Source organism: Myripristis murdjan, chromosome 20 (genome assembly GCF_902150065.1).
Source record: "Myripristis murdjan chromosome 20, fMyrMur1.1, whole genome shotgun sequence".
Lineage (NCBI taxonomy): Eukaryota > Metazoa > Chordata > Actinopteri > Holocentriformes > Holocentridae > Myripristis > Myripristis murdjan.
Window position 1 is genome coordinate 16,492,046 of NC_043999.1, and position 27,917 is coordinate 16,519,962.

A 27,917-nucleotide genomic window follows, 5' to 3' on the forward strand; every position below is an offset into this window, starting at 1 on the left:
GCGGCTGATCATTTAAAGCCTTAAATTGAGATTTTTTTTTAATCTGTTTTCATTTTTGAGACTGCTGTTCTTATTCGTCATAGTTTAGAAAGTTGCACTGTTACCTACAGTATATTCATGTTTTAAGACATGAGATCAGATTATGTAGTTTGGTATGGTTTTCATAATCTCTCTATAGCCACAGTAGTTTCCAGAGGTCATAGGGTCATGATGTTCTTATGATCAAATGTGTTTTTCCCAACATTGGCTAAAAACTGGCGCCATCAAGTCTGGAAAACATGTTATTAGGATGTCTCTGTGTAGGGGACGGTTTATGTCTTCCAGATGTACAGTATTTAGGATGATGAGAGAAACCAGACATGTTGTTCACCTGATGATATAAAAATGAATTCTCTCCTCCTACCTTTGTCATTCTCATGCTATCCACAGCACAGAGCTTGGTAATAAATGCCTGAAATGATCTACACATGAGCATCTAATTCCACTCTTACAATATTTGTGGCATGTACAACACACAAGAAATAATTTGGAGTAATTGTAGAATTTCAAATATGCTGGGTGTTCAAAAAATGTAAACATGGACATAAATGGTTGTAATGGTTTGTAATAATTTGTGATAACATAAAATCACCCTCACATCATCCACCTATAGGTTCAATCAAGAGTAATCAAGAGTACCTGAACTTGAATTACCTGAAACCATAATACAGTAATGCATAATACTTATTTATCTCTTTGTAGATTTCTGCACAATTAGAGAAGGGTATGTAAAATTAGGTGGAAGTTGAATTAATTGCAGGAGGCCCTCTAGGTCACGCTCTACCTGTCTGTGCAGGTGTACCTGGCTGCAGGTGCTGTGTACGGCCTGGAGGGGGCACTGGGGGACCTGGAGGAATGCGCCCGCAGCATCAGCAGTGGCACCACAGACACAGAGCTGGCCTTCCTGGAGGACCAGGTGGCCACTGCTGCCGCTCAGGTCCAGCAGTCTGAACTCCAGGTACTGGAGGTGACACCTGTCCCCTTGCCCATTCATTGTAAAACTGTCTCAATGTGTCTCCTCATCAGTTGTTAACCTTCCCTACCCGAGATTGCCGAGATATTTATCTTGTCATAAAAAGCGTCAGAGTATAACAATAAGAAACTTTTGTTTGTTTTAGATTGTTTTAGATTGAGGATTACCTGAGTATTATCTGTAGTATGTAGTAGTGGATGCTGTTTTTGAATGTAGTTCGATTCTCCCTTTAAGATATCCAACATTGAGGCCAGGATATCCGCTCTGAAAACAGCCGGCTTGAATGTCACGGTCTGCAGTCATTTCTCCAAGCTCAAGACAAAGGCTAAGGTAAATGACCTTAAAGTTCCTCTATCCACTTTCAGATGCACACACACACACACACACACACACACACACACACACACACACACACACACAGAGTCATTCTTTAAAGATTACATGGGCTTTTGGGAACTTTTGCCCATTGGTTGTCTTAAACAGGGTCAGACTCCAGGAGTTTTGGGCAGATTTAACCCTGATTCAACCCTCCCGACAATCAGAGAAGTCTGGTCTTAGACCTCAGTCAGTACCGATGTTAGGTCCAGATTATCTTGTAATGTGAGGCGTTTACAGATCCAGATCTTACACATCCCAACAGCTTGCAACACATCAGGGCCACCCCGAAAAATTTCAATCGTGTTTGGTATTTAGAATTTAAAATCTGGATAATTAGGTCACTACTTCCCGAGTGGGACCACAATAGCCAACAACAAGCTGCTGTACGGGTGCACAGGACAGCTGAGATGGAGGAAAGGCTGGTCGATGTGTCAAAAACACCACTGCCCTATATAGCGTGTCTTTCAAGTAGTGATGCAAAGATCTGCTCTGAAGTCATCCGAATCCACATGCGTGCATTAATCATCCACCACATATTAATTAGCCCCAGTCACACCGCTGTGCCTCATACGTAAATATGCACAGCCTCCTTCAATGGGGAGAGCTGTCGCTTCTGCTGCGGAGGATCACTGCAAGTATTTATTAAACTCAACTGAGAATTTTTTATCTCAAAGATTTTTTTTTTGCATTTTTGCTTTATTTGACAGTCACAGTGGAGAGAGAGACAGGACAGTCAGGGAGAGAAAAGGGGATGACATGCAGCAAAGGCCTGAGGTCGGAGGTCAGAGAGTGAGAGAGAGAGAGAGAGAGAGAGAGATTGAAGTGGTGTATTGCTCCTTTAGGCATATTAATTTTAATAATACCCTGTAGTGTGTGATGCGCCATTATTTTCAAATCTTGTAGTGTACGCATGTTTGACACTAGAGTGAAGAGCATCTGTGAAGTTTCTCCTTATGTGTGTGATGCAACCCGATTTCCAAATTGGTTAGGATTTTAAAACTCCTGAAGTCTGATCCAGGCCTTACAGTGTCCCTTCATATCTATCAAGAGAGGACCGGGACAAAAATAATCTGTGTATATCTAGCCCGCTGTGAGAAGTGCGAACTTGTAGCGGCAGTGCTGAATGGTTAGTCACTTTTAATGACACACATCTAAACCTGCCAGGCTTGTTAAGTGGACTGCCTGAACAGGAATAAAATTCAACAAACAGCACACTGTCACTGCCATAAGATCTCTCTTCCTTCCACACTTAAATTATACCTTATTTTGTTTATACAAAGTGAGCATTACTGTTTATGTTTATTTGGACTGAGCCTTAGCAAGTTTTGAATCTACCGCGAATCCATTATAATTCAGATAATTGGTTTTGGCATCAGTCCTCTCGTCACACACTTGGTAGCTGGTAATGAAGGTGATCAAAGTAAAGGCACAAAATAAAAATGGCGAAATGATCATAGGCCTGAACTTCTAAAAAGTTGGTGTCGTAAATTAAAGGTATGACTCTGTAAACTTACTTATTCTCCCTACAGTCTCAAACCCTGGACTCATCACGCCACCAGAGGAGAAAGCTACCAGCCCCTCCACTTAAAGGTACCAAGAGAAGTTATCATTGTCAATGAAGGAAAAGCTAAGAGTTGGCACAGAATAAAGAAAATTGTGCAGAAATTAGTAAAATACAGAGGTTTGGAAAACTAGAATCTAATCATCTGCCTCCAAATCTAAACAATAAGATTGTAAATCTTCATGAATTATTTACACATTTTTGGTGTGAGTGAAGAGTACAAACTTCATCGATCAGACAGATTTAGCGTGTCTCGCATCTGTGGTGCAGACCAATTTCAGGTATCAGGGTCAGAGTCGATTTATTTTCATATCAGCCAATTCAAGAAGTATCTTTTCCTCAAAATCCAAGAGTATAAACATATTTTTCTTTAAAAGAAAAAAATCCTTTTATCCTGTTTTCAGTGAGAAATCTGAGAAATACACTGTTGTTCAGTCATGAATGAACAACAGTGTAATTTTACACTTTAAATTAATTCATCCCCAATATTGAAATGTATTAGTTTAGTCTCTGTTTACTGTTTATTTTCTGTTCTTGTTCTGATTATGTTGTTGTATTTTCTAGTAAGAAGATATTTAAGGGTCTAAAGGGTAGGCACAATAAGCTTAGGCTTCAGCCTACACCTTTTTGGTCTGTTCTTTCTAAGAAAGTGAAAGAAAATTGTAGTGTATTAACTCACTCTCAAATGACCAAATAAAACTACTACTACTAACTACTACTACTACTACTACTACTACTACTACTACTAGAAAATGGAGGAAAGGGGCTTTACTTTGTCATTCTACAATCAGTCTCATTGTCTAAATGATCTGTTGAAGTAACACTCAGACATGGCTCTGTTATTGCTTTATAATGTTCTACTTACTGTCAAGATCTTCAATTTGAAAATCACAAGGGTACAAAATGACCCAGGTTTTCCCCTGTGCTTGATGTCTATTTTCATAGAGTGAGGCAGAGAGTAGGCAGACTCGGACTTTCTTGGTGTATTTGTGCATGACGCACATCAATCACTTTCCTCATGACCACGAACGCTGCTTGACAGACTTGTTGGTGTGTGTGTGTGTCTATGTGTATGATTGAGAGAGAGAGAGAGAGAGAGAGACAGAGGGGAAGACATTTTGTTCGCTCTTCGTCAGCGTTAACATCACACATTTTGAGCTTTGTGCTGAGAGAACAGATTGGCTGCTGAATAGATGTGAAACTGAATACATCTGCTAGAGACAGAGACTAAGTAGTGAAAAGCTCCATTAGATGTAAAGCAAGCGCATGGAAACACAGATTTCAGCAGGGTAAGGCTATTTTATCAACCAACAAGGAGTCAGTTCCTTTTCATGTCAGTGAATGGCCTTTTCTTCTGTTGGGGCTTTCTCTTTTTTCTTTTTTGTCTCTCATTTTTTCTTCTTCACCACTATTCACACAATAGCTCTGACTCAGTGTGGCTTTTTTCGATACAGTTGCAGAGACCGGCAGAATACAGGACTATGGGGTAAAATCAGTGACCAAGCCATGTAATCATAGCATTGATTGCAGCTTAGAGCATCCTTTTCATGAGCCTATTATATGCTCTGTATATAATCAGTGACTGAGAAGACTGCTAAGATTTTAGATATAACTGAACCATGGTTTTATAAAAGTCATCCCGCTGAAGCATATGGTGTTGCTAATCTGTGTTGTTTCTGAATAGCTCATGCATCTGCAGCTCATATGTGATTGTTCGGTTTTTTTTTTGTTTTTTTTTTCGGTTGTAGATTAAAATAATCTAAGTGCTGCCTTTCCTGACATGGTGCTGTGATTTTCGTGTTGCAGAGAAGTTGGGGCCGGAGCAGCAGGTGAAAGTGTCTCAGCCATAGTGGCAGTCAGCAGCACAAAGTGTCCCTCAGGGCGACTTTAGACCCCCAGGGACGGGGCCCCTCTAATCCAGTGCCTTGATCCAGCGTCCGCCTCCAGCTCCGGGCCAAGTGGGGGCCAACACCTGCCCTGCATCACCCACCCAGCACTCAGCGCTCAGCCAGGCACAGCACCGATCAGTCCAACGCCTCATCCTCTCTGTCCTTTTCCACCCAGCCCAGCCTAGCCGAGGAGCGGACTGGCTCTTTCCCCATTACCGGTTTACCCCCTCCATCCTCCCTCTCCATCACATGCACATAACTTCAAGCAAGGACGGCTCGACAGATGGTGTCTCTGCCTTAAAATCTGCAAAACACTCCTCGCGAGACCACTCGCTGTCCAACTCAAAAAGAAAAATCTAACTTAATGTCACTGTACAGAGAAAAAGAAAACAACAAAAAACAATTGTAATTTTTTTTTCTATCTGTTTGCAAGAGTGTTGTAGGTGTTTGAAATTAATGTGCAATGAAGATGTGGAAAAAATCATGTGAAACTTTGTGATTCAATGTCCCCAAAAAGAGGCTGAACCATGTTTTATACAACATCTTCTTTCCGCCAAATGAAATGTCATGAGGAATCTCAAAGTCCCTTGCAGAGCCTTTTTGAATGTTGGTGTCAGTTCTCACACCCAGCTGTCAGATGGTAAATCATCACTTGAGATGATGATTGTCTTTCTTCTGAGGTTTTCACTGAAGTTGGTGCATTTATAAGCGGAAATTGTTGTAATGTATAAAGTATCACGGCCATAACATTGTTGTTGTCCTTATTTTCTGCTGCCAAAATTGTTGAAAGGCAATAATGGAACACAAAGCACACAGACCTGCAGAAATATTTGATCCTTTGATAGCAAATTTGCTATGTATAACAACCTCCACCAATTAATTAAATGGTAACACTGTTGGTGAGTCACTAGTCAAGTGTTCTCCCATTTATTTCAAGAGATAATATCTGAGATAAATTATTTTTAGAGACTCACACCATAGACTTGTTGCAGAAGCTGTGTCATTGAAATGGATCAAACGAAGGCTGAATAAGTCTGAATTTCAGACCCACTTAGAAGTGAACATGAGTCTGATATTCAGGTGTGGGATGAAAGTGAATTTATTTTATTGAAAACCTTGCCTTTCCTTGTGCAGTATTCTTCATCTCAAAGTCACGTCTTTTTCATTCACTCCCTTCTCTCTCTCTCTCTCTCTCTCTCTCTCTCTCCATCTTTCTCTTGATTTACTTTCTAACTCTGTGGCCTTTTATTTGAACAAAAGGTGTTCTCATGTTTTCCCTTTGCCTGCATCACATAGGAACTTTTGTGTTTGCGTGCAAGAAATCTTGTAAAGATTTATACATAATGAAGTCTGACGGGCTTTATAACAAATGCCATGAAACCATGATTTTGTTACAAGCAGTTTATTTTTGTACTAAAAGTTTTTATGCAGTACCACTGAGACAAGTACTATTGCAACTTAAAGGCTTTATTCTCTCCTTGAAGGAGCCGTCCTGAAACCTGTCAGACTTTTATGTTTTGTGACTCAAAGTGCTTTCAGTGTTTGCCTGCATTCACCACCAATTTTGCTTATAATGATGATGTTCCAAAAAATGGGTGACAACATGGTGTTTTTGGACTGGCTAGTGCTACCATTCACTTTATCTACTTAGGAGAATGCTGTCTTTAGTTCTTTTTTTCCCTCACATAAGTAATAACTTTGTGATCATCTGCATTAATTAAAACATCAGTTACTCCTCTACAAGGTTCTTAAAAATTTGGCTTGATGATTCCACCTTCAGTGCAGGGTTGAATTTCCTAAAGGGCGTCTTGATTAAAAGGTGTGACGATCCTCTGTTTGAATGCTCTGCCCCTCCATTAGTGACCTTTTCATTCCAGCCTGTTGCATCACTTTTGTTTTTCTTTTCTCAGATTGATCCTGTACCTTTTCCTGTCAGTCTGGGTCCCAGAGGTGTCAATGTATAAAAGCATGTTTCTGGTTTTATCAAATAGGTGTACAAATTCCCATAAGAAGCACAGTCACGGGGTCCAATCATCAATGTCCTGTATTTTTCTATTGTAAAAAAAAAAAAAAGATATTTTATCTCATTTCAGAATTTGTTTATATATGTATATGTGTGAAAAGATTGATATGATATAGAATAATGTATGAACTGCCCAATCATAGTTGCCCAATCTTTCAGTGTTGTGTGCAGGAGACTGCGTATAACTGTCATGACATGAAGGCTGGATTCACACATGAACACACTGTTCCTGCGTCACTTACACACTGTATCTTTAGCCCTATGTATACTAGATATGGTGTTGCCTCGCTGATCTGACTCACACAAATCCAAAAAAGAGGTGTAATTCTTGTGTAAATCCAACCTGAATGACTATGGTGAGGTTCACTGTGCACAGCTCCACAGGCGGGCCGGTCACTTATATGTGCAATAGTTTGTTGCAATCCATATACCATATGTTGGGGAAAATATTAACAAGCAAAAAATACAGATTCTCTATGTGCCACATTACTCTGATTGAGAAAAAATGTAATATGAAATGAATAAAATTTGCAAACCTAATAGAATTGAGCCTCCTCATTTTAAGAACATGTAATTGAGCAAAGTAATCAAAGCATGTAATCACAACATCTGTATTTATTAATCAATATAGAATGCATTTTATACAGATTAGAGGTAACTGTACATTTGCTCAGCAATTTCAGTCAGGGATCCCGTCAACAAAGGCTTCATAACAGACACCAGAGAGAGATACAGAATGCAATTAAGAGTCAGAGCAAAAGAAAATCTAAAAAAATAAAGACACTTCTTCCACAGACTCAAGAGTTTGGTGCATGGGGGGAGGAGGGCATGCCGTCATGGTAACCAATCTCTGTCCTCCCCATCCAGCTGTTTCCCGAGGTTCTCCTTGTTTCTGAGGCTGCTGAGCAGCAGCTCCAGAGTGGTGAGGACGGGCTGCAACCCCCCGCTGCCAAGCGCCGCCCGCCTCTTCCCGAAGCGCCCGATGGGTCTCACCCCGCGCCCCACGTACCAGAACGGGTCTATCTCTGGACCTGCGCACCACACGTGAGCAAAGACATCAGTGGTAAACGCTTCCAAGCAGGTGATGCATGGCACTTCATTAACAGTTGTGTCTTCTGCTTGTGTCATGGATTTATTTGAAAGGCAGTTCCAGCTTTGGAGCCTTTAATTCGCTTTGACTTTGAAAAGCTGTTTCCGAGAAAGTTGCCCCCCAAAGCTGTAAACTATAAAACTAAAACTCTCTTGTCATTTCCTCAACACAGACATCGTGCATCTGCCCCTCTCCCGGTGCTTAGACGTTAACTGACACCAGACAGTATAATCTCACCTCAGTATGGACACATTTTCTGCTTAGACCTGTTACTAAAATGATTTCGGTTTCGGATTTTCACCTGAAAGTTTTTGACAGAGTAGAAGCTCAAATTCCCAGATTTCTGTGGCTTTTTTACATAACTAATGGCCACTAATATGTGTGATCACAGGTATAACAAGTTATTTTTTTGACTCGTGATCTGTTAGTCTAATGAAGCATCACTGTAAAGATGTAATTCGTGGCAATAATAGGCTACAATGCCATTTTAAAGCACTCCAGACGTTGAAATAACGTGCATCTTCCGTTTACATTTATTATTTCACTTTTTATTATTTCTATTTTTGTTATTTCACTTTTGGATAGATAATTTGGCTTAGAATAAAAAAATATTGGAGTGGTTAAGTGATGCCCTTTAAGTCCTTAGGCAAAAAATAATTTAGAAATAATAATAATAATAATAATAATAATAATAATAATAATAATAATAATAATAATAATCAAAGCAAGTCTTACTTCTGTTGTCAACATTGTGGACGACGTGGAAGTCGTGCTCCACAGTGGTGCTGTGAGCGTAGCTGACGGTGGAGGAGAGGAAGAGGAAGAGCGCCAGAGCCGCAGGCAGCCAGCGGCTCGTCAGGACGCACTGCCGCACAGCCTCTCTCCCAGGCAGCATGGTATGGACGGTCAAGGCACTGCGCGGACTGTCGGAGTTAAACGGGACAGAAAGGGAAAAAAGCACAACATGATCCGCAGGAAAACGCATTAGAGAAAATCATGTAGTAAAATCATATGGGATTAAAAAATTACTTAGTAGGATATACAATGATCGCTGTGAACACAGTATGATATCATTGCAAGAATATTATTAATTTAACTGTTCACATATAAGACTTTGTCGGTATAGGATAATAATTATGATCTTTATTATCTATAAACTCACTACTGAATGACACACAAACACTGGAAGTCCCTACAGAGATACCATAAGAATATGATACTAATTAATCATTATTCTTAATGAAATCATTCCAGATTAAAATATAACTATATACTACAAAGTAGGATCATAGCACTGTGAAGTCACTTTTGAGCACTGCAGACATCATGTTGAGACAACACTGACTACTATAAGAATATTATCTAATGATCACACTGTTTCCTCCTTAGGTAAAATGATGTGCTTAATTGATTTCCTTGGTAATTGCATGGCAGTAGGCTGAGCAACAACCAGAACAGACTGCAATTTATGTGTTCATTCTCTTGTAATTTGCAAGATACAATACTTTTATAAAATTGTAAGAAGCTATACTGGACAGCGCAAGCATCAAACATGAAGCACTTACCTTGAACTTTGGTAACACACTGAGGTTAGTTGGTGGAGGTCTGAAGTCGTTAATGTGGAGCAGGTGTGCATGAGCTTATATATTCCAGTGGCTCATGAGGTTGTTTGATGATGAATCAACAGCGTCAGTCACACACAGTGATGCTAGACCACAGGATGCAACACCACCAACCCCCCTTCCCTGTCCCCATTACTGACCCCCCTCCTCTCTTTAAATCTCCTCATCCCTTTGAGAATGGGGAGGTAATTTAATGAGGATTTGGTTTTGGAGGATTCCTGATGTCTGGCACGCAGCAGTGCAGTCCATCAGGAAGTCAATGACATGTGGACAACTTTAAATTAGTGAACTTGGGGGGACCCCCACCTCAAGTAGGCTTATCAGATGGTGACCTGGAACTGTGGTGGGTGTTTTATGATGAGCCTTTCATCAATCACCTCGACTACAAGTGACACGTTGAGGCACAATCAACAATTTGTTTGAGCAAAATTTTACAGCGATAGGAATAGACTGTCGTGAACATAAAAACTACAGTGTTGGAACTTTCTTAACACAGTCAATCAAAAAATCTTTGTTTGAAAAGGTCAGACAGTTAATCACAGAAAAAAATGTCTTCAACTCAGTAAATCAGAATGTAAACAAAGCCGGTAGTGCAGCAAAAATGTTTCAACAGAGGATGGGCATCATGCTGAAAATACAGCTATAATGATCCAGTTACCACAATTTAAAAGGGTAACAATTTTAATCACTGGCATGTAAACCACCACACCACATCACACTGATTCCTTACAATTTAATAAGAGGGAATATGATTTAATTAAGATCTGATCCAGACAGTTAAAGTATGTCATGTGCTTCTCAAACATACGTGCTAGCAGCAACGTTGACAGGTGGAGCATACATGCTAGCAGTAGCGTTGACAGGTGGCCGTGATGATTCACAGGGGAGGGTTCAAATTGAGGCCGGTGGTAAACAAAATGTCAAAAGGAGTCAAATGTGCTCAAAGATCCACAGGGTTTAGTGTCTCTAAAGGTCAAGATATGTGACAGCATCGCTCCAGATGTACCAGTGCAGCTTAGCCTTTGCACCGCAGCGGCTTAATGAACTGAGACAGAGACATGTGCATCAATATAAATGTCTATCCTGCATGTTGAGAGAGACATGAGTTTGAACTGGAATCACAGACCAGGTCCACTTTCACTCAGCAGTTTTTGATAGCAGTGTCCTGACGCTGTGTTTTATCAGCAGCTGTGCTTTGAATCATTAGAGATGCTGCAATTAAGTCATCTGTTCCTTATCTTTAATTATTCCTAATGTCCTTTTTATCTGAGATTCCATTAAATGTTAAGTGGATTTCATTGCCCCCTGATCCAAAGCTGTGTGTGTGTGTGTGTGTGTGTGTGTGTGTGTGTCTGTCTGTCTGTCTGTACACCACTCTGCCCAGGGAGAAGAACTTTGGTTCTCCTCCACAGGTTAGGACACCCATTATTTCGTCATCAGATGGCATCATGCAGACTTAAACCCAGCCAACAAGAAAAGATGGCTGCTATTATGAGTGTCCATTAACATAAGATGAGTAAGTCTTATTTGTAACAAGAGGTGTGATTTGCTGCTTCTGTACATGCAGATATTACTTTGCAGTAAAGCAAATACCAAAGTATCATTATGCTCATTCTACTGTAAAACTCACAAATATTGCTACATTTGATGAAAATGCCCTCCAAAATAAGAGTTGTTTCTTGCTGCATTATATCATAGTCAACCTCTGTGTCATGTCTCCTTCCTCCTCTTTAGATGGTAAGTCATGGCAGTGTCTACTTTAGTTACTTAGTCACACCTGTCTCCTTAATGTTTCTATGAATAGAAACACTGAGAATCACTGGCCAGACCTGGACATCTAGTGTGAGACACTTTGTGAATGAAATCCTTGAAAAATCCTGACATTTCAAATGAGAATCATGTTCTAGTATGTACAAAGAACAACCAAGAGGAGGTAGGCCTATTACACTCATAAAAATGTGCACATTTTTATGACGTGATTATGTCATCTAGTGTTATGCTCAGTATGAGACAGGGAGGATATTTGCTCATTATTATTGGATATGGGGTTTCCAATACAATGGCGGTCAAAGAGTGCAAATAGCCTTGAGGAATGTGGTATTGATTGAGAAACCCCTGTTTGCAGGATGATTAACAGCTTGACCTGGCTAAGCTTCGGGGTTTAAATCGTTCCCCTTATGTACCATGGTGCTTTTTGTTAATGAGTTACCTCATAAATTGTGACCTACAGAGTGTGTGGGCTGGGGTCCGCATTGATTGGCTTTGCTTGATCCTCTCTCCAGAAAAGGCCTCACTGTGGATAGTTCAATGGTCAATTGGCAAATTTCCATGCTGTTATTTGCTGGTGGCATGGGCACCTATTTGGCACAGTTGTAAAGGCCATTAAAATGCCTATTTTTTACTGCCCCATATCATACTGTGTGCCTATTTTGCAGTTTTGATAAACTGCTTCCCTCAATAAAATTTTTATGATAGGTTTAGTTTTATGATTACTCATCATTCAACAAGCAAAAATTCACCCACTTCTGTTCAAACATATGCAGTTACAAACCACTTCATCCACAAGTGCCAAGTTACATCTGACATATACCTTTACACCTGAGATTCACAATCCACTGAAGATGTGCATAAAAAATGGTGTAAAACGTGGTCCAACAGATAAAGGTGCCTCTAAGTTTAGACTCAAGGCCCATCAGTGTGATAGCTAATTTGTACCAGTGTTGCTGACATTCTGAAATAGGATGCAGCATTTAATCACCAGGCATGTAATCATAAATAAATAAATAAATAAATAAATAAATAAATGTGTGTGCAAATGACAAGCAAACTTTTGGTTATAACAGAGGGAATTCAAAAGCCCTGAGCTGAACTTTAATAAACATAAATCCTTTTGGCCAGCAGGAAACCCCTGCTTTTTGAAATAAAAAAATAATGAAAAGGCCAAGTCTGTTCTACCATGTTAAGTGACTAATGAGAAGAGACAACGTATCCTCTAAACCGGCCTGAATGTCTTCCATATGTTTTCCCCACTCTGCATCTTGCACTTTTATTTTATTTTGGGTGCAATACTTCAAGCAGCATACATGCCAGCATACCTGCTTTAATTTAAACGTTCATTCTGTAATTGCAACTTAGCTGTCCCCTACTTAAGTGCTGTTGCCCCAGCTTTGTTTTATGATTGATTCAGATTAAATATGCCTATTTGGATTAAATTGTCATTAAATTGTAAATTATTTATTTAGTTATATCTATTTATTGCCTGACCTTTTCAAACAAAGACCAACATTATGCAATAGCAAAACATCACAGTGGAAGCCATACAGGCCTCATAGTGTGCACTGTGCAAGCATTACAGTAAATCAGGCCTGTGTTTGCACCTGGGTCCTACAAGTTTTATTTTCATGTCCAAGTCAAGAAAGGCTCTTTGAATCCTTAATGAGAAGAGTGGTGTATTTATTTGATTCACTGTCTGCACTCTGGTCTACTTCTGGTCTGTCTGTCTTAAATCATGGCATTGTCTCACGTACCAATAGGCTATAACTAAATAATATAATCTGCATGCTCTGATGTTTATTGGATGGAAGTTATTGAATTATAGGGTTAGGGTTTTATCTATATCTATATTTAGATAGATAGATTTTATTATTTTATTATTTAATATGGCATGTGTTACTGCCCCTCCGTGGTCAAAATCTGTAAATGCACTCATACGGCACACAGACCATAGTGCATTGCGTTGACTCCCAGATGAAAGGCTCCAATTGCAAGATGGATCACACCTTATTCCGGGGAAATAGAAACCAGACCGGCTCTGAAAACCAGAGCAGAACTATGGGGCCTCATGTGTTACACAACGCAATCAACTGATCATCTGATAAATCAATAATTAGTTAATTAACGAGTCAATAAATGTGCAGATAACAGAAAACAAAACTAAATAAAGTGGTAAAACAATGAAGTAATCAATTGATAAATAAAAAAATTTAATTAAACTGAACATATTTTCCATGATGTTACAGCTAAGTGATTATGATATTTTTGTCAGTTGCTTTTGTGTTACTTATTTTTATATCTTTGATTCATGTATTGCCCCTTTTACTTTGTATTCTTCACTGCGATAGGGGGTAGGACTGTCCTCTCCAAGACTTTGATCTGCTGTATCGCCTCATATTTTGATGAATTGTCGTTATTTGCCATTTTTGTATTGTTTTATCCATGGGTTTGCACATTTCATGATTGATTAATTGATTTACTTGTTAGTTGATTAATCTGGGCATATGACTACACTGATGATTAAGTGTCACAAATTCCCCCTATACAGCAGGCTATACATGTCTAAAACCATGATGATAATAGCATCAAAGCAGCTAAACAGCTAACTAATTCACCAGTGCGTGCAGTGTCCTCATGAATATTCATTATGGACTGTAGGCGTCACTATGCTGCGCCTGCGCAAAACCAGACCGCTGACAGAAAACAGTAGTTTAGTTACTAATGTAAACAGCAGCTGAACGAAAACATTTGCTACTGTAAAGCTATTGGACCGCGGCCAATAAGAGGCAGCGAAGCGTGCCAGGAAAAAGAAAGAAGCAAAGCGAAGACGGAAGTAGTGAGAAGTGAAACCTCTCTCCTCGACGGGACACTTTGTGGAAGTCACTCCGAAGAGTTGTCAAGCACTGCGCACTTGCTTCCTGTTGTTGCTGCGCTATTTCCAGCGTCGAAGTACAGCTATGTGATAGCTTTACATGTTTAGACGGGACAGACGCATCGAAGGGGAACTACCAAAGCGGGACAGGAGGTGAACAGTCCGAGCACAGCGGCTCTTGACGTTTCCCAGCCTGCATGAGTCCGTGGGCACAATGTCGCTGAGTTCAGGCGGTTGGACTCAAGCCCCTGGTACACCGGACCCGTCCGCCGCTCTACCCGGTTATGGGGTCTCGCCGTCGCAACTTGGCTGCCACACCGTCCTGATGTCGGTTCGGGTGTCGGTTTGCCATTCCGGTATTCGGCCGCTGTGTCTTCCGGGGGCAGGTGATGAGTCACTCCGCCTGCAGCTCAGCATGGACCCGGGGAAATCTGGGGAATTCCGCCTGTCGCTGCAGGACAGTAACGGGACTGGGCGCAGCGTGGTAAGTCAAAATCAGTGAGGCAGGGGGCCTAGCTAGCTGCGTGTCCCAGTGCAGGGGAGTCCTTTTTAAATACCGAGGAGGGATAAACATTACGTCACAAGTTTGTAACTTTGTACTGATTTTGTCCACTGAACCCCCACCCCCCCGCTCTGGAGCTCAGCCTGACCTTTGACACCATTGCGTAGGGCAGAAAATGAAAATTGACTGTCTTGTCTGTGAATATTGGTGACTTTCTGAAAGTAAAATGGTTATCATCAAAGCCGTTACTTTGGCTAGCTTCAGGATGAAGTGATTGGATCGCAACTTTGTCTGAAATGATTTGTGGTAGTTGTGTGATGTGTTACTATTATCTTTTCAGCGACATTGGAATGGAAATTTTTGCATTATTGATTCTGTTAGAGCTCTTTGTGTGCTGTGTGGTGCCAGACCATTGGGAAATCAATCATGACTTTATCTCTGGGTTTGTTACAGTATGCTGATATATTGATGTTACTTTCATTTTGTCTGACAGTGGATGTGCCACAGTGTCACATACTTGCCATTTTGACTTAAAATTCACATGCATGTGGTCATCCTTTCACCAACTCTTCACCATCCTCCGTCTTTCTCTTGTCCAGACTATCGCTGAGTTCGACTTGCGGAAGGTAAACTATGAGGTGAAGTCACCCAAGTGCCATGAGCTGAGCTTGGCTGCGCCTCCACATGACCGTATCAGCTTCAACTTTCGCTGCGAGCAGGAGGCGCAGGAGTGGGCCACTGTGGTGATGTCATCACTGAGAGAAGCACACAGGGGTCAGTACGCTTCCCTGTCAAATACCAGTTAATGGCACTGCTGTTCTCTTATTGAGTACCCAGTGGAGGAAACTGGGGAAAATTGGAAAAATTGGATGACTTGTAACAAGGCCATGTGAGCAGTTCTAAACCCACAATGTTGTAGGACACACACAGTAGTCTGTTTTCATGGTGTGGAATTCATTTGTTCTGTAGTGAACTGGGATGGTGTGTACTAAGTTTGATCCAAAAGAGGGTTTTTTGTGGAACAAAGGGGCTTTTCACTGCTCTGCATAGCCTGTGTTGTTCATGTATTGGCTAAACGCATTTCAACCTGCATGTTTACTCACAATGTTTGCTCTTGTTTATACCCTCTTCCAGATCTGATAGGTAAGCTGAACTTAGGAACGTGAGCAAGATGTTTTAACCTAAACTGAGCAGCAGACCCAAACAAGGCAATGAGACTTCCTAGTTCAGCAGAAAACATTAGCCTAGCTACCAAAATAAAGCTGAGCTGTTGCAGCACTTAAAGTGGTAATGACTAACTAAATTCAGGAAGTCATTGTTTACTTTCTCATCCGAACCCAACAAGCATTTGTCAGACTGTGAAGTGCAGGTACAGGCCAAGTTCAGTGCCAAACCAAAGAGCATTGTGTTCGTATTGTTACAATTGGCCTTATAGTTCAATGTTTCTTGCATTATCCAATGTATTACATAGTTCAGGGCAGCTTGGCTGCTAAGCAGAGGACAGATAAAGCAGGAGCCAGATGTACTTTCTCTATCTTGTTAGTTAGGTCTGTTGCATTAGATACACGCCCAGTCAACATTCACACACATAGCATAGCACATTCCAGAAACAAGGCATGGACAGTGGTTGGCCTGTCCATGTCGGGTAACTGGCCAATTATTCTCATTTGCGTTAAGTCCAACCTATGTACGGGGCAGGCCCAGCCCAAGAACATAAATGTGTATCATTTCCTGATATCGAGGCTTTTCTGACTGAGATCCTGCGGGAGCTCTGTCACACTGAGACCAGCGCTGCCTTGCTTTATATGTGACCATAATAAATATTGTATCAGAAAATTTAAGACTGACTCTGGTCTGTTCCTGGGCTTTCAACAAAAGAATCGGGAGCTAACAGTATGACTTGAGAAAAACTGAATTAAAACAATGTTGTCAACTGTTTTAAGATGATATGACAAGTATATTTAGTCCCAAATCTCCCAAAACTGGAGCAGCAGCCATGGACAACAATAGATGTTGTCTCAACTGTCAGTTAACTCAGTTGTTGCACTGTATTAATTTTTTATTTATTTATTTATTTAACGCTGGTGCAGACTGTCATATCAGGATTTGTTCACTATCAAAATATGTACTTGTTTGCAAAATAAGGCTGGATGGTTTGAATCAAATCAAATATCACAATATTTTTTTACTGACTACCTCAGTATCAATAGTACAGTATGATGATATTTTAAGGATGACTATTGGTGCATTCACAAAATATTTACACAATGAAATTTTTTGATAAACAGTCAATAGTACTGTGGATATGATGCATGCCAGTAGAGGCAAACAACAGAGCAGCTATAACAGTCTAATAAGTTTTGAAAACAGCATTCCTTACCACATTGCAGCCTTTGACACTAGGAAAAGATAACACCTGTGCCATATCACATTATAATGATATCCATAATCCCAGATGATGTCTCATCACAATATTGATATGATATTGATATATGTTTTAGCCCTAACCCTACAATAGAATTTGCAACAAAAACCATGGCCCATATTGGAGGTTCACTGAGCACGACCAATTAGGAAGAGACCCCAGGAAGAGCCAGGATGTACTTGTGGGAATTAATATCCCAACTCGTCTGTGAGTGACTTGGGATGTCCCAGGAGGAGCACCAGGAGGTCTCTGGAAAAGCAGTTGTCTGGGCTGCTCTGCTGCCACCAGAAATCACACCAGGACAAGCAGCATGATAATAGAGGGATAATGGACCTAGAATTACTGACAATGCCCCTGAAGACGTCATTCTTTATAATCTTGAAAGATATCCCAGACCTCTACACGTTTAACTCACCGCAGGGCCTATATTTAGAAGGTATCTTGGTTTGTTTACCTGCACTGTGCATCCTCTGTCTGTATAGACAGATAGGCTACAACAAGATGAACTTTATCTCCGTGTCCAGAGTGCTTGTGATTGCTTTACTGAGACAATACAACTGAAGATAGAGGAAAGTGAGATGAAGCTGGGTAACAAGAGGACTCTGTGTCAGAGTTGAATGTTTCTTGTTAGTCTACTTCTAGTCTTTATTACTATCTGTATGTTAACCTCCATCTGTGTGTTAATACTGACCGGCTTTGTCCCACAGTGGCAGACTCTACTGATGCTGATGACCTACAGCGCCACCTAGGGGCTCTGCAATTGCAAAACTCTTCAACCTTGCAGCAAACAGGTGTGTACCCTAACATTTCCCTGCCAACATCATGTGTTCTATCTGATTTTTTTTTTTTTTTTTTTTTTTTTTAATTTTATATCCTCCATGATGAAATTGGTCGAAGGTTTATGGAATCAACCTGAGCTTGTTGATTTGCCTGGAATAATCTAGGGCACCATTGAATTGATTTTTACAAAACTTTGGTGAATGATGTGTGTGCCGTTGGTCTGGTCCAGCATTTTCAGAGTACCCCAGTATGGTCCAAGACAGGACACTGCAGTTAGTTTTGTCTGCGCTGTCTGTCTTTATTTCAAAAACAACAATGCAAAGTGTTTTACAGAAAAGCATAAATACAGGCTGAGAACCTTACAGAAAATAAACTAAATAAAAACAAACAAGATCATACAAATCTAAATGTTAAAGGCTTTTCCGTAAAAGTAAGCTTTCAGAAGCCATTTAAAAGAAGACAGATTTTATTAAACTTTGACCACAGTAGCGCAGCCACTTTTCCTTTGTTATACCTCTTTAAAGAAGGTGTTTCAAACGGTACACGTGTTCTTGCAACCATTGTAACTAACTTTCTTTATGTGTGGACCTTACTGTGAATATGGACCCTGCCTTGCTGGAAATGGTACTAAGCTGTGCCTAGTACTGATTGCTATACTGTTGTACCCATAAAGAAGTGCTATAGATTCCCCTTTCACATGATGTTGCTGTAAAACACATTACAACTGAAGGTATTGGACAGTAAGGAGGCAGAATATGGATAACACAAGTAGAATATGAAAACTTGTATTAAATTAGTAGTTCACCCAAAAATGAAAATTTGGACGTACCCTCATGTCAGTTGAAACACTATTGAGGTTTATATATCCACATTGTTGTAATGATAGAGTGTGCATGTATATTTATGTTTATATGTATGTATTTACATGTCCGTCTATAGAGGAGGCGTGTGCTGAGCTGACCCGAGCCATAGAGGCAGGCGACATGCAGGCTGCTTCTGTCTTTGCTGCTACTCTTGCCCACCAGCATGCCACGCTCAAGATCCAGCCCTCTGTCAGGAGCTATGACGACACTGAAATCAAGTATGAGGATGCTCTCTGAATAATACTTTTAATATTACAAGGTTTGATTGACAGTTGTGTCTTATTTGTCCAAGACTTAAAGCTCCATTGAGTGATTTCTGACCACTAGAGGGAGCTGAGAGCTCAAACTCTGTGCCTAAACAAACAGAGTCAGTCCTGCCTCCGGGTTCACAATAGTTTGGTTGTACAAAACTGAAAATTATGGTGTAAAATGTGCTTTAGGGATGGAAACGATGGAAATATATTTCACTCCCAAGCTGCATTACTTGGATTATTTTGTCTCTGACCTCCAATTCCAAAATGTGATGAAGCTGCAGACTTTCAGAATGAACTTTTTCTGTTGCTGCAGTGCTGATGCAGCGTCACTGCAGAATGTGACGTTTCAGCGAAGCTTTGAATGAAGGTGAAGTGGGTGTGGGAAAGCACAGATTTTATGCTGTAGGGCAGAGGTCTTCATCTGTACCTCCCTGCAGTACCTCGTGACATTTTTTGGCTGATTAGATAATATATATATATCTATATCTATATATGGGAATATGACCACAGTTTATAGATGAAGCGTTGCTGATGGCTTGAATTTTGTTTTATCTCACAGCTTAACAGTTGTAGTTGAAGACTCCTCCTCTTCCTGTTGTGTCACTGTGAAAGTGTTCCCACATATGACTACTACAGCACTGAAACAGCAGGTTGGTTTCTACATTGTTTCACTTCTTCCTTTAAGGTTTCATGGTTATTACCACCATTTTGCTTCACTGTTCAAATAATCTCTCCCTCTCTCTCCCTCCTTCCTTCTCTTGCTCCTCAGGTGTTCCTTGAGTATGGATTTCACCCACTGGTGCAACGCTGGGTGATCGGCCAGTGCTTGTGCGCTGACCAGCGCTCTCTGGCCTCTTATGGCGTTCGACAGGACGGCGACACAGCCTTCTTGTACCTCCTGTCGGCCCGCCATGCCCGCCTGACACCCCAGCTCCTCCAGCAGGACCAGGAGAGCGCACTACTCCTCAACTCCTCATCCACCTCCCTCCCCACACCTCCTGTCCCCACTCCTTCTGTTAATGGCCCCTCATCTCAGGACTGGAGGCCTTACACCACCCTGCCACCTAGAACCAGCACCAGCAGCAACATTGGTGAGGGAGCAGCTCAACATGACTGTTTATCACAGTGTATGCATCACCAGAATTAGTTTAAAGGGACAGTGAACTGAGTTAAAAATGGGGATTTTATTATCTAGTATTATTCTGGAATACTGTCTTCATCCACCAAGATATGGGAGCTTCTGAAAGTCAATAACTCTCATAAAAGAGTTTTGCGGGCTGCATTTGCTGCAGTAATCTATTCCAGCAGGGCTGGGTGTCTCGAGTAATGTTATTTTCATGACTCTGGTAAAACCAGCCACCTGTCCAACAATGGATTGTTTTAGTCCGGAGAAAACAACTAGCAGGCCTTTCTCTGCACAGAAAGGGCTTCGGATTCTTATAATTACCTGATGTTTTCTACGTTGATGTTGATGTCAAGAAAAATATTTTAATTAAATTTTTTTTAGTTTAACATCCCTTTAATGTTCCAGCAACAAGGGTACACGGAATTTTAACTGGTTCATCCCTCATTTAATTAATTAAATGAGGGTTCTCCTTCAATGTGCAAATTAGAGATGAAACATTACAAGGCAGTAACATGGTTTGGGATTGACGTATATGTGTTGCAGACGAGATACACTGTTAGACAGTAGACTAAACATAAACACACTTCAAGTATCTACTCAGGACTGAAGAATTCTTCCTGCAGTGACGCTTTCACATTTATCGATGTTCTTATCTGCACCGGCATGCATGTAGCAAAGGTTACACAACAAATGAAGCTGCCAAAACATTTACACACAAGCTTGGTGTTCACACATGCACACACATACAGTATAATTTATTCTGGTCACTGTTTACATAAGCAGAACTCCCAGGCCACATATTTTACCCTCAAGTTAACTGATGTCACAGTCTTTCAATTGGACTGAAACTTCTGCCTCGGTGGTCTATGAGCTTAAGTCAGTGTCTAATTCAAACTACGATGAGTTATTGGTAATGTATCATGTTACATAGGTTGAAGTTACACTTGAGGTTAGGGTTGTCTACCCAAAATATCCTGTATCACTGGGCCGATGCATTTCACAAGATAGCAGGTGACCCATTTATGCCTCTGCTGAAGGGGGCCAATAACTAATGCCAGTTCACCCGTTTACACTGAGCTCAAGTCCTGCATGGATTTTATGTTTATGTAAAATGGGTTCTTATGTCCTGTGCTGCACAGGTCCAAACTCTTCAAGTGGGTCAGAGAGGGGAAATGTCAGCGAGCTCAGGGACCTCATAAACCTCGAGATGCCTCAACTCAATGAAGCACTTAGCCCCAACAGAACTTCCATCCAGGTAATGGAAAGCTGCCAACAGTAGTAATTTGCACACTTTCCAAACTGTCATTGTTTTGATACAATACAATATATCAGTATATTTCTCCTGGCTGTTGAAATGTAACAACTAAAATCATTCATCTGTGACTCAGGGTTGGTCGTGCCCCTCCTGCACTTACATCAACAAGCCGACACGGCCGGGATGTGAAATCTGCAGCACCGACCGTCCTGAGGGCTACATCGTCCCGGGGGGGTACAGACCTGACGCACTGGAACTCAGACGAATTCAGCAGGAGAAGGAGGCGGTCCGACAATACCAGCAGGTAGGAGGAACACACACATGTGCACCACTGAGCACTACTCGCACATACACACAACCCCACGCACCAAGCATGGCAAAAATCATGATTACGATTATTTTGGACAATAATTACAATTATTTAACATCAACTCACTGACACATCATGCATTTACTTAACTTTTTTTAAATTGTCGTTTTAACAGTGGGTTTCCTTGAGAGAGAATTCGGGCTTTTAGGGAGAGGCGGGGTGCGCTGGATTTATAATACAAGACAAAACAAGAGCATCATTGCGAAACAGAATGCGGCACAATAATTGTTTTATCTCAATTATCTTGTTTTCATGATTGTCGGAAGCCAGAGTCGTTCTTGAAAATAAAATTCAGTTAATCACACTGACTTAGTGCAACCTCACATTTACAAATGCAGTTGTGTATGCACACACACACACACACACACACACACACACACCTGTTTGCTAATAATCTCTACACATACACATTTACAATAATACAGCATAATTTGGCATGTTTCACAGCCACATAACAGGACAGGGCACACACACTCTGAAGAGACAGACATACCAAGGTTATATAGGAGGAGTCATCAAAAATAGAATGTGAAGCAGGCCTGGGTCAAATAGTATTCGTAAAAAGGTTGAAACCAATAAAGAGCTCCCATTTTGGCAAAAAAACAAGCAAAATCAAAAAGGGAGGGAAAGCATAAATAAAGAAGATAATAACTAAATTTATTCAAACTTGCGTTAGAAAGTCTGAATTACCTTTTTTAAAACTTGCTTAGTTGCCCATCGGATGAATAGATACTGTACAGAATCAAATAAGTTATAAATCAGTTACAAGTATGTTGGAGTATATTGACTTTTAAATGCTTACCTATGTTCACTTCAATGTGGCAACCTCCCCCCATTTGTTAGTCCAAAACATAAAGAATTATCTATAAATTCTGTTTGACCCGGCTAAAGGGACAGTTACAGACAGGGAGTTGGCAGACATTCGGTGAGGCTCTCTCAGGTTGACTCTCTTCTCTTCTGTCTCTTTGTTTTTTGAAGGAGAAAGGGAGAAGAGAGGAGCTGAGGAGTGCTGGGGCTCAAAACAACTCACTCCTGTTCAACCTGGACCAGGACTACTGAACACACACAGGCATACACACACTCCGTGCTCATGTTTCTATTCATTCTAAAACAGTTGCAACTTGTACACACACCAGGCACTTACTTTGAGATTACATCAGTAAGAAGCAGAGAGCATCATGCATAAACGCCGCTGAAAAAATGCTGAACACAAATGCTGAACACAAATGCTGTATGTCTGCATGCCTGACTTGAAAGCATATGGTTTCATAACTTAGTTGACATGTTTCAATATGGGTTGGAAAACTCCATTTTGGGATGCATCGATACCAGTGAAACCCATTTCAGGCTTATTTCCACTTAGTATTGGTCTGACATCCAATACAGTATTGGTATAGGTGCATCCCCAGCTCCAGTGTTTTGCATGTTTGTAAGAAAGTACATAAGAGAATCTGTGCTTAAACAGCAGAGTCTACATTTTGCCAAAATGTACCACGTCTGCTGGTGAAGAGATCATGAAAGACTGTTTTACTTTGTGTTGACAATCTAGCTGGATGATTATGGTCATTGTTGACCATCAGCATAGAGTGATATGAGCTCAAAAATGCAGAAGTTGCTACGAAATTGAATGTATTAGCCTATTTGTTAATTTTGCACTGTCCTTGTATATCTGCCAAACAGATCAAAATAAACTGTTTTTCCACAATTTGTGTGTGTATGCATGCCTGTGTGTGTTTGTGTGAAGAAATGTGGCGGGAAATTTGTATATGGATGCATTATTATTTGTTCTTTGACGTTGTGCATTGCTCAGCTCATCATACCCCGTCTGATATAGCCCATAATGGCTGGGTTTCTGAAGTATATCCTTAACCTCTCCAACAATACCACCCCTTGTCCCAGGCGAGGGAGGAGGAGCGCAGGGAGAATTTTGCCCGGCTGGTGATGCTGGACGGCCAGGACCTGGTGCCCAACCCAGAGGCGGTGGACTGTAGGATCTGCTACCTGGACCTACAGCCTGGGGAGGGGGTCCTGCTGAGGGAGTGTCTCCACTGCTTCTGCAGGTAAGATGAGAGGAGGTTGAGAGAAGAGTAGAGGAAGCGCAGATGGAAAGAGTTAAGGGTCAACAAAAGGTAGGTGAAAAGAGCTGTGGGAAAGTAGGGAGAGCCAGTTTAGACAGATACTTCATTGATTCTGCATGTAAAGTGAAAGGTGATATGGATGAAGACTGGCAGAATGAGGAAGTTTGGGGATGCTACAGTCGGCAGGTAGAAAGATGGGGGAAAAAAAGAAGCTTGGCAAACTAGTGTTTAGAATTGTTTTGCATGATTTACATCAGCACTTTAATTTGAATGATTAGAGAGACATGTGCGTTCCTGTGTGTGTGTGTGTGTGTGTGTGTGTGTGTGTGTGTGTGTGTGTGTGTGTATGTGTATGCAGAGAGTGCCTACGTTCAGTGATCATGCTGTGTGAGGAGCCAGAGGTGGCCTGTCCCTACAGAGATGACACATATGCCTGTGCCTGCAACCTGCAGGAGAGGGAGATAAGAGCTGTGAGTTGCACCAACACACAGTTTTGTTCTCATACAGTTTGATATTATGATACCACTGTCAGGATTAGCAAATAATCCTCATGATTGTGAACATTATTTTAGTGTTTTCAGGTTTTTTTTTTTCCATAACTCTGATTATAGTCATAATTACCCCCTTCCCTTTTATTTCCTGTTGTCCTCCCCAGTTGGTGTCAGCGGAGGACTATGAGCGCTGGCTGCAGAGAGGCCTGTCTGTGGCAGAGTCTCGTTGTGAGGGCAGCTACCACTGTGCCACCCCAGACTGCCATGGCTGGTGTGTGTACGAGGATACTGTCAATGTCTTCCATTGCCCTGTCTGCAGCAAACACAACTGCCTGCTTTGCAAGGTACATAATAAAGCAATACAAGTTTATATAATTATTTGCTTCATGATAAAGATAAAGAAAGGACAAAGAAATAAAGTTAACCAAAGAAAAAACAAAGACCTATAAGGTATGAGGCAGGTGAGGAATATAAGTTTAGTAAGCTAGTTAATACATTTTTGCAGCGGTGACTATAAATGTCACAAGTGCTAATGCAGTGAATCTAATGACACTGCACATCTGTGAAGAGCTGCATGTTTCTTCATACCGCTGGTGAGGTGTTCCCTGGCTGCCTCAGGATGACTGTTCATAGCTTTATGCATCTGAGTGTTTCCTTGAGGGCAAGCATACACACACACACACACACACACACACACACACACACACACACACACACACACACACACACACACACACACACAGATTTTCAGATCTCTGCATTTGTCTTTTTCTCTCTCTCTGTCTACACAGGCAATTCATGAGGGAATGAATTGTAAGCAGTACCAGGACGATCTTTCAGCTCGTGCTATAAATGACTCTGCCGCCAGGAGGACAAGGGATCTACTCAAGGTGAGCCCTTGTATGGGACTTGTATGGGAGTAAAATTTGAGCAGGAATTATCTATCCAAGAACAAATTAATGTTAAAAGTAATAGTACACCACTTTTTAATATAAATAAAAGTCAGTGTTGCTACTCCGTTGATGATTAATACCATACAACATTGATTTAAGCGTTATCCAGTTACTGAAAACAGTTCATTTTATATCTTAATGTTTTATACCCTCTTTAACCAAGTAACAAATGTCACCAGATAACACATCTTGCCATCCTCCGTCCTCTCTCTCTCTCTCTCTCTCTCTCTCTCTCTCTCTCATAAATAGACTTTGGTGCGGTCAGGGGAGGCAATGCACTGTCCTCAGTGTGGCATCATCGTGCAGAAGAAGGAAGGATGTGATTGGCTACGCTGCACTGTATGTCACACTGAGATCTGCTGGGTGACCAGAGGGCCTCGCTGGGGACCAGGGGTAAGAACTTGTGACCCACATTCAGGAAACTCAAGATATATGCTTACTTTATTGTTGCAAAAAGACTCCTGCATGCTGCCAAAATTGCAATAATACATTTATTTTGCAAATCCCTGATGAAGGTGTAGTGCCAAAACATTTCCAAATGAATATACTATTGTGAGTTAAATAGTGTGCATGAACCTCTCCTGCTCACCTGCCTCACAGAATAGTTGTGTGAAGTTTCCTTTTTTTTACTGTAGCTGAAAACACTTTGTCTCCCAAATGTACAGTATTTAGGATGACGAGAGAAACCAGACATGTCGTTCACCTGATGATATAAAAATGAATTCTCTCCTCCTACCTTTGTCATTCTCATGCTATTCTGACAGAATCACCACCTGTCTAATTCCACCCTGACAATTATCTCCCAGTTACCATCCCAAACATTATAGAGCACAGAAATTCTTGATAAACAAATACTGTTTATCATCTCAACAACATGTTTTGGCTGTGAGGCCCAGCCCCTAATGAAGTCATATAGCTAGAACATGTTTTTAAAATAAGTCTTTATTACAAAGGGGGAGAGACTGCGTTTTTTTATTATTATTATTATTATTATTATTATTATTATTTATTCTTCAGATTTGGCCTCAGGGTAAGACTGTTATTTTCAACTTTTGGCTAAAAAGCTCAAGCACCATCTGTTTTTGTCTAAGGGTCCTGGAGACACCAGTGGGGGATGCCGCTGCAATGTCAACAAGCAGAAATGCCACCCCAAATGCCAAAACTGCCACTGAGAAACCCAAGACTGGACATGTTGGAGGAGGGAACGAGTGACTAAACTGAAGCACAGAAAGGTGTTTGTAAGCCAAAGCTGACAATGCAGGACCATCATTTACAATGAAAGTTCATGCATCCCTGTGGAATAAGCCGCCATGACTGTATGTATTTTCTGCGTGTAACTTTGTGTCCATAGTTGCTGAGAAAGTAATCTGTTTCCTGAGATTATATGGTGATACTTAGCTCTGCCTCTCACTAAGAAAGAAATATGGGCTATGTGACATTAAAAATTCGCTGCTTAGTATCATCAAATGCCACATGTCTCCAGTGATGATGGAGTGCCCTCAGAATGTGTAAAGAGCTATGCAGGTGATGTATTAACTTTGATTGCTTGCTGTGCCTTTTTAAAGTGATTGCACTGCAAATTTAGCAACACAGGTGTGTTGCATTTTTGTGTTTTGCTATTTACGAGGAAGCATTAAACTGAAGTGGCCTTTTTGTTTTCAAACGCTAGAGCGTGTTTCAATGGAAAGTTCAAGTTTTGTTCTTCATGCATTTTCTTGCATAGATATCGATCAAACGTAACTGTTACATTTCATAATTGTGCATGTATTGGAGTGTGTGTGTGTGTAGGTGAGAGACTGTAACTGAATATGTGCCTTTGTCACCAGAAAGGTGTGAATGGAGCACACTGATTGTAAACCTGAACTGACCTGAGTCTCCTCTGTTGCTAAACCACCTGACTTCAAGTGTAAACTTGTTCTATTTATCATTAATAAGCTTTGTAGTTGACAAGCAATATTGTCCTTATATAGGGCTGTAGAGGTCACTGTGGCTGTAGCTGTACTGTACTGCTGACCAGAGTATTGTATGAAAATGCTATCAGTACAAGTCAAAGAGTGTTTTAATTAATAGTCTGATATTAATTGTAATACTCGAGGACTTTAAGAGTTGAGGCATGCAAACGCATTTTGTTGATCCCAATTATAAGCAACCCAAATGTGATTGAGGATATACAAATATTAGCCAGGATGTTAAACAGCTCCTCCTGTGTTTATGGCCAGTGAAAGTTCTGTCTCTATCTTGTAATTCATGTGTGCATGAATTTGTAATCTGGAAATGATGATCCATACAAACAGCCTGTCCTGACTATGACTTTAACCAGGATATGAGCCAGTATCCCCACCAGATATGCTCTGTGTGGCCCAGAAGGAAACAGTCCTTGTAACAGAGTACGCCCTCAACTACACTACTGCCCTCTTCTAAGAAGCCATGAATAACTCTTGTTTACTGTTTGTTGTGCCTCAAAGATGGATGCACCATTGTGCCTTAATTACCAATAAATGCCCTTTAAACTCACAGAGCTCTGCGTTGGTTTATGTTTATTCTATCATTTTTGGTGCCAAGGCAAATCAGTCTGCTCTGTTAACGGCAAATGCGCAATG

The 27,917-nt window shown here is 40.9% G+C and overlaps 3 protein-coding genes and 1 long non-coding RNA gene across 5 annotated transcripts in view; 2 read left to right on the forward strand and 2 right to left on the reverse strand.

The window, feature by feature from the left end:
* The window catches only part of myripb (myosin VIIA and Rab interacting protein b), a 131,759-nt gene extending 124,377 nt beyond the window's left edge, over positions 1-7,382 (forward strand). For both annotated transcript variants that reach the window (XM_030078842.1, XM_030078843.1), the window contains 4 exons: positions 836-997; positions 1,247-1,342; positions 2,920-2,980; positions 4,758-7,382. In XM_030078842.1, coding sequence (XP_029934702.1) covers positions 836-997; positions 1,247-1,342; positions 2,920-2,980; positions 4,758-4,801 — 363 coding nt within the window. In that variant the 3' untranslated portion in view covers positions 4,802-7,382. The remainder of the gene's footprint in view (positions 1-835; positions 998-1,246; positions 1,343-2,919; positions 2,981-4,757) is intronic.
* Positions 87-17,173, reverse strand: LOC115378572 (uncharacterized). Its single transcript, XR_003930144.1, has 3 exons — positions 17,106-17,173; positions 6,011-6,022; positions 87-97 (listed from the first exon to the last, which is right to left on the reverse strand). It is a non-coding gene; the product is annotated as an uncharacterized LOC115378572 (long non-coding RNA).
* prlh2 (prolactin releasing hormone 2) lies at positions 7,459-9,692 on the reverse strand. The gene is made up of 3 exons (XM_030078847.1): positions 9,519-9,692; positions 8,689-8,876; positions 7,459-7,894 (listed from the first exon to the last, which is right to left on the reverse strand). The coding sequence occupies exons 1-3, from the start codon at positions 9,587-9,589 to the stop codon at positions 7,698-7,700; spliced, it is 456 nt and encodes a 151-aa protein (XP_029934707.1). The 5' UTR covers positions 9,590-9,692; the 3' UTR covers positions 7,459-7,697.
* On the forward strand, positions 14,029-27,825 carry shrprbck1r (sharpin and rbck1 related). Its single transcript, XM_030078845.1, has 14 exons — positions 14,029-14,704; positions 15,322-15,496; positions 17,855-17,938; positions 18,867-19,008; positions 19,604-19,694; positions 19,814-20,135; positions 21,310-21,425; positions 21,559-21,729; positions 23,695-23,855; positions 24,232-24,343; positions 24,529-24,708; positions 25,156-25,254; positions 25,567-25,710; positions 26,409-27,825. Exons 1-14 carry the CDS (start codon positions 14,435-14,437, stop codon positions 26,487-26,489), a joined length of 2,148 nt encoding a protein of 715 aa, XP_029934705.1. The 5' UTR covers positions 14,029-14,434; the 3' UTR covers positions 26,490-27,825.
* Positions 27,826-27,917: the final 92 nt, after the last annotated feature.

Excerpts from the sequence above, each read along its gene's own strand:
- shrprbck1r (XM_030078845.1), top strand. The coding sequence starts at position 14,435 with ATGTCGCTGAGTTCAGGCGGTTGGACTCAAGCCCCTGGTACACCGGAC. Across the intron at positions 23,856-24,231 it reads TGTCTCCACTGCTTCTGCAG|AGAGTGCCTACGTTCAGTGA; the intron begins GTAAGATGAGAG and ends ATGTGTATGCAG. Across the intron at positions 24,709-25,155 it reads ACAACTGCCTGCTTTGCAAG|GCAATTCATGAGGGAATGAA; the intron begins GTACATAATAAA and ends CTGTCTACACAG.
- prlh2 (XM_030078847.1), bottom strand. The coding sequence starts at position 9,589 with ATGCACACCTGCTCCACATTAACGACTTCAGACCTCCACCAACTAACC. Across the intron at positions 8,877-9,518 it reads GTGTGTTACCAAAGTTCAAG|TCCGCGCAGTGCCTTGACCG; the intron begins GTAAGTGCTTCA and ends TAACTCCGACAG. Across the intron at positions 7,895-8,688 it reads CCACAATGTTGACAACAGAA|GTCCAGAGATAGACCCGTTC; the intron begins GTAAGACTTGCT and ends TGTGGTGCGCAG.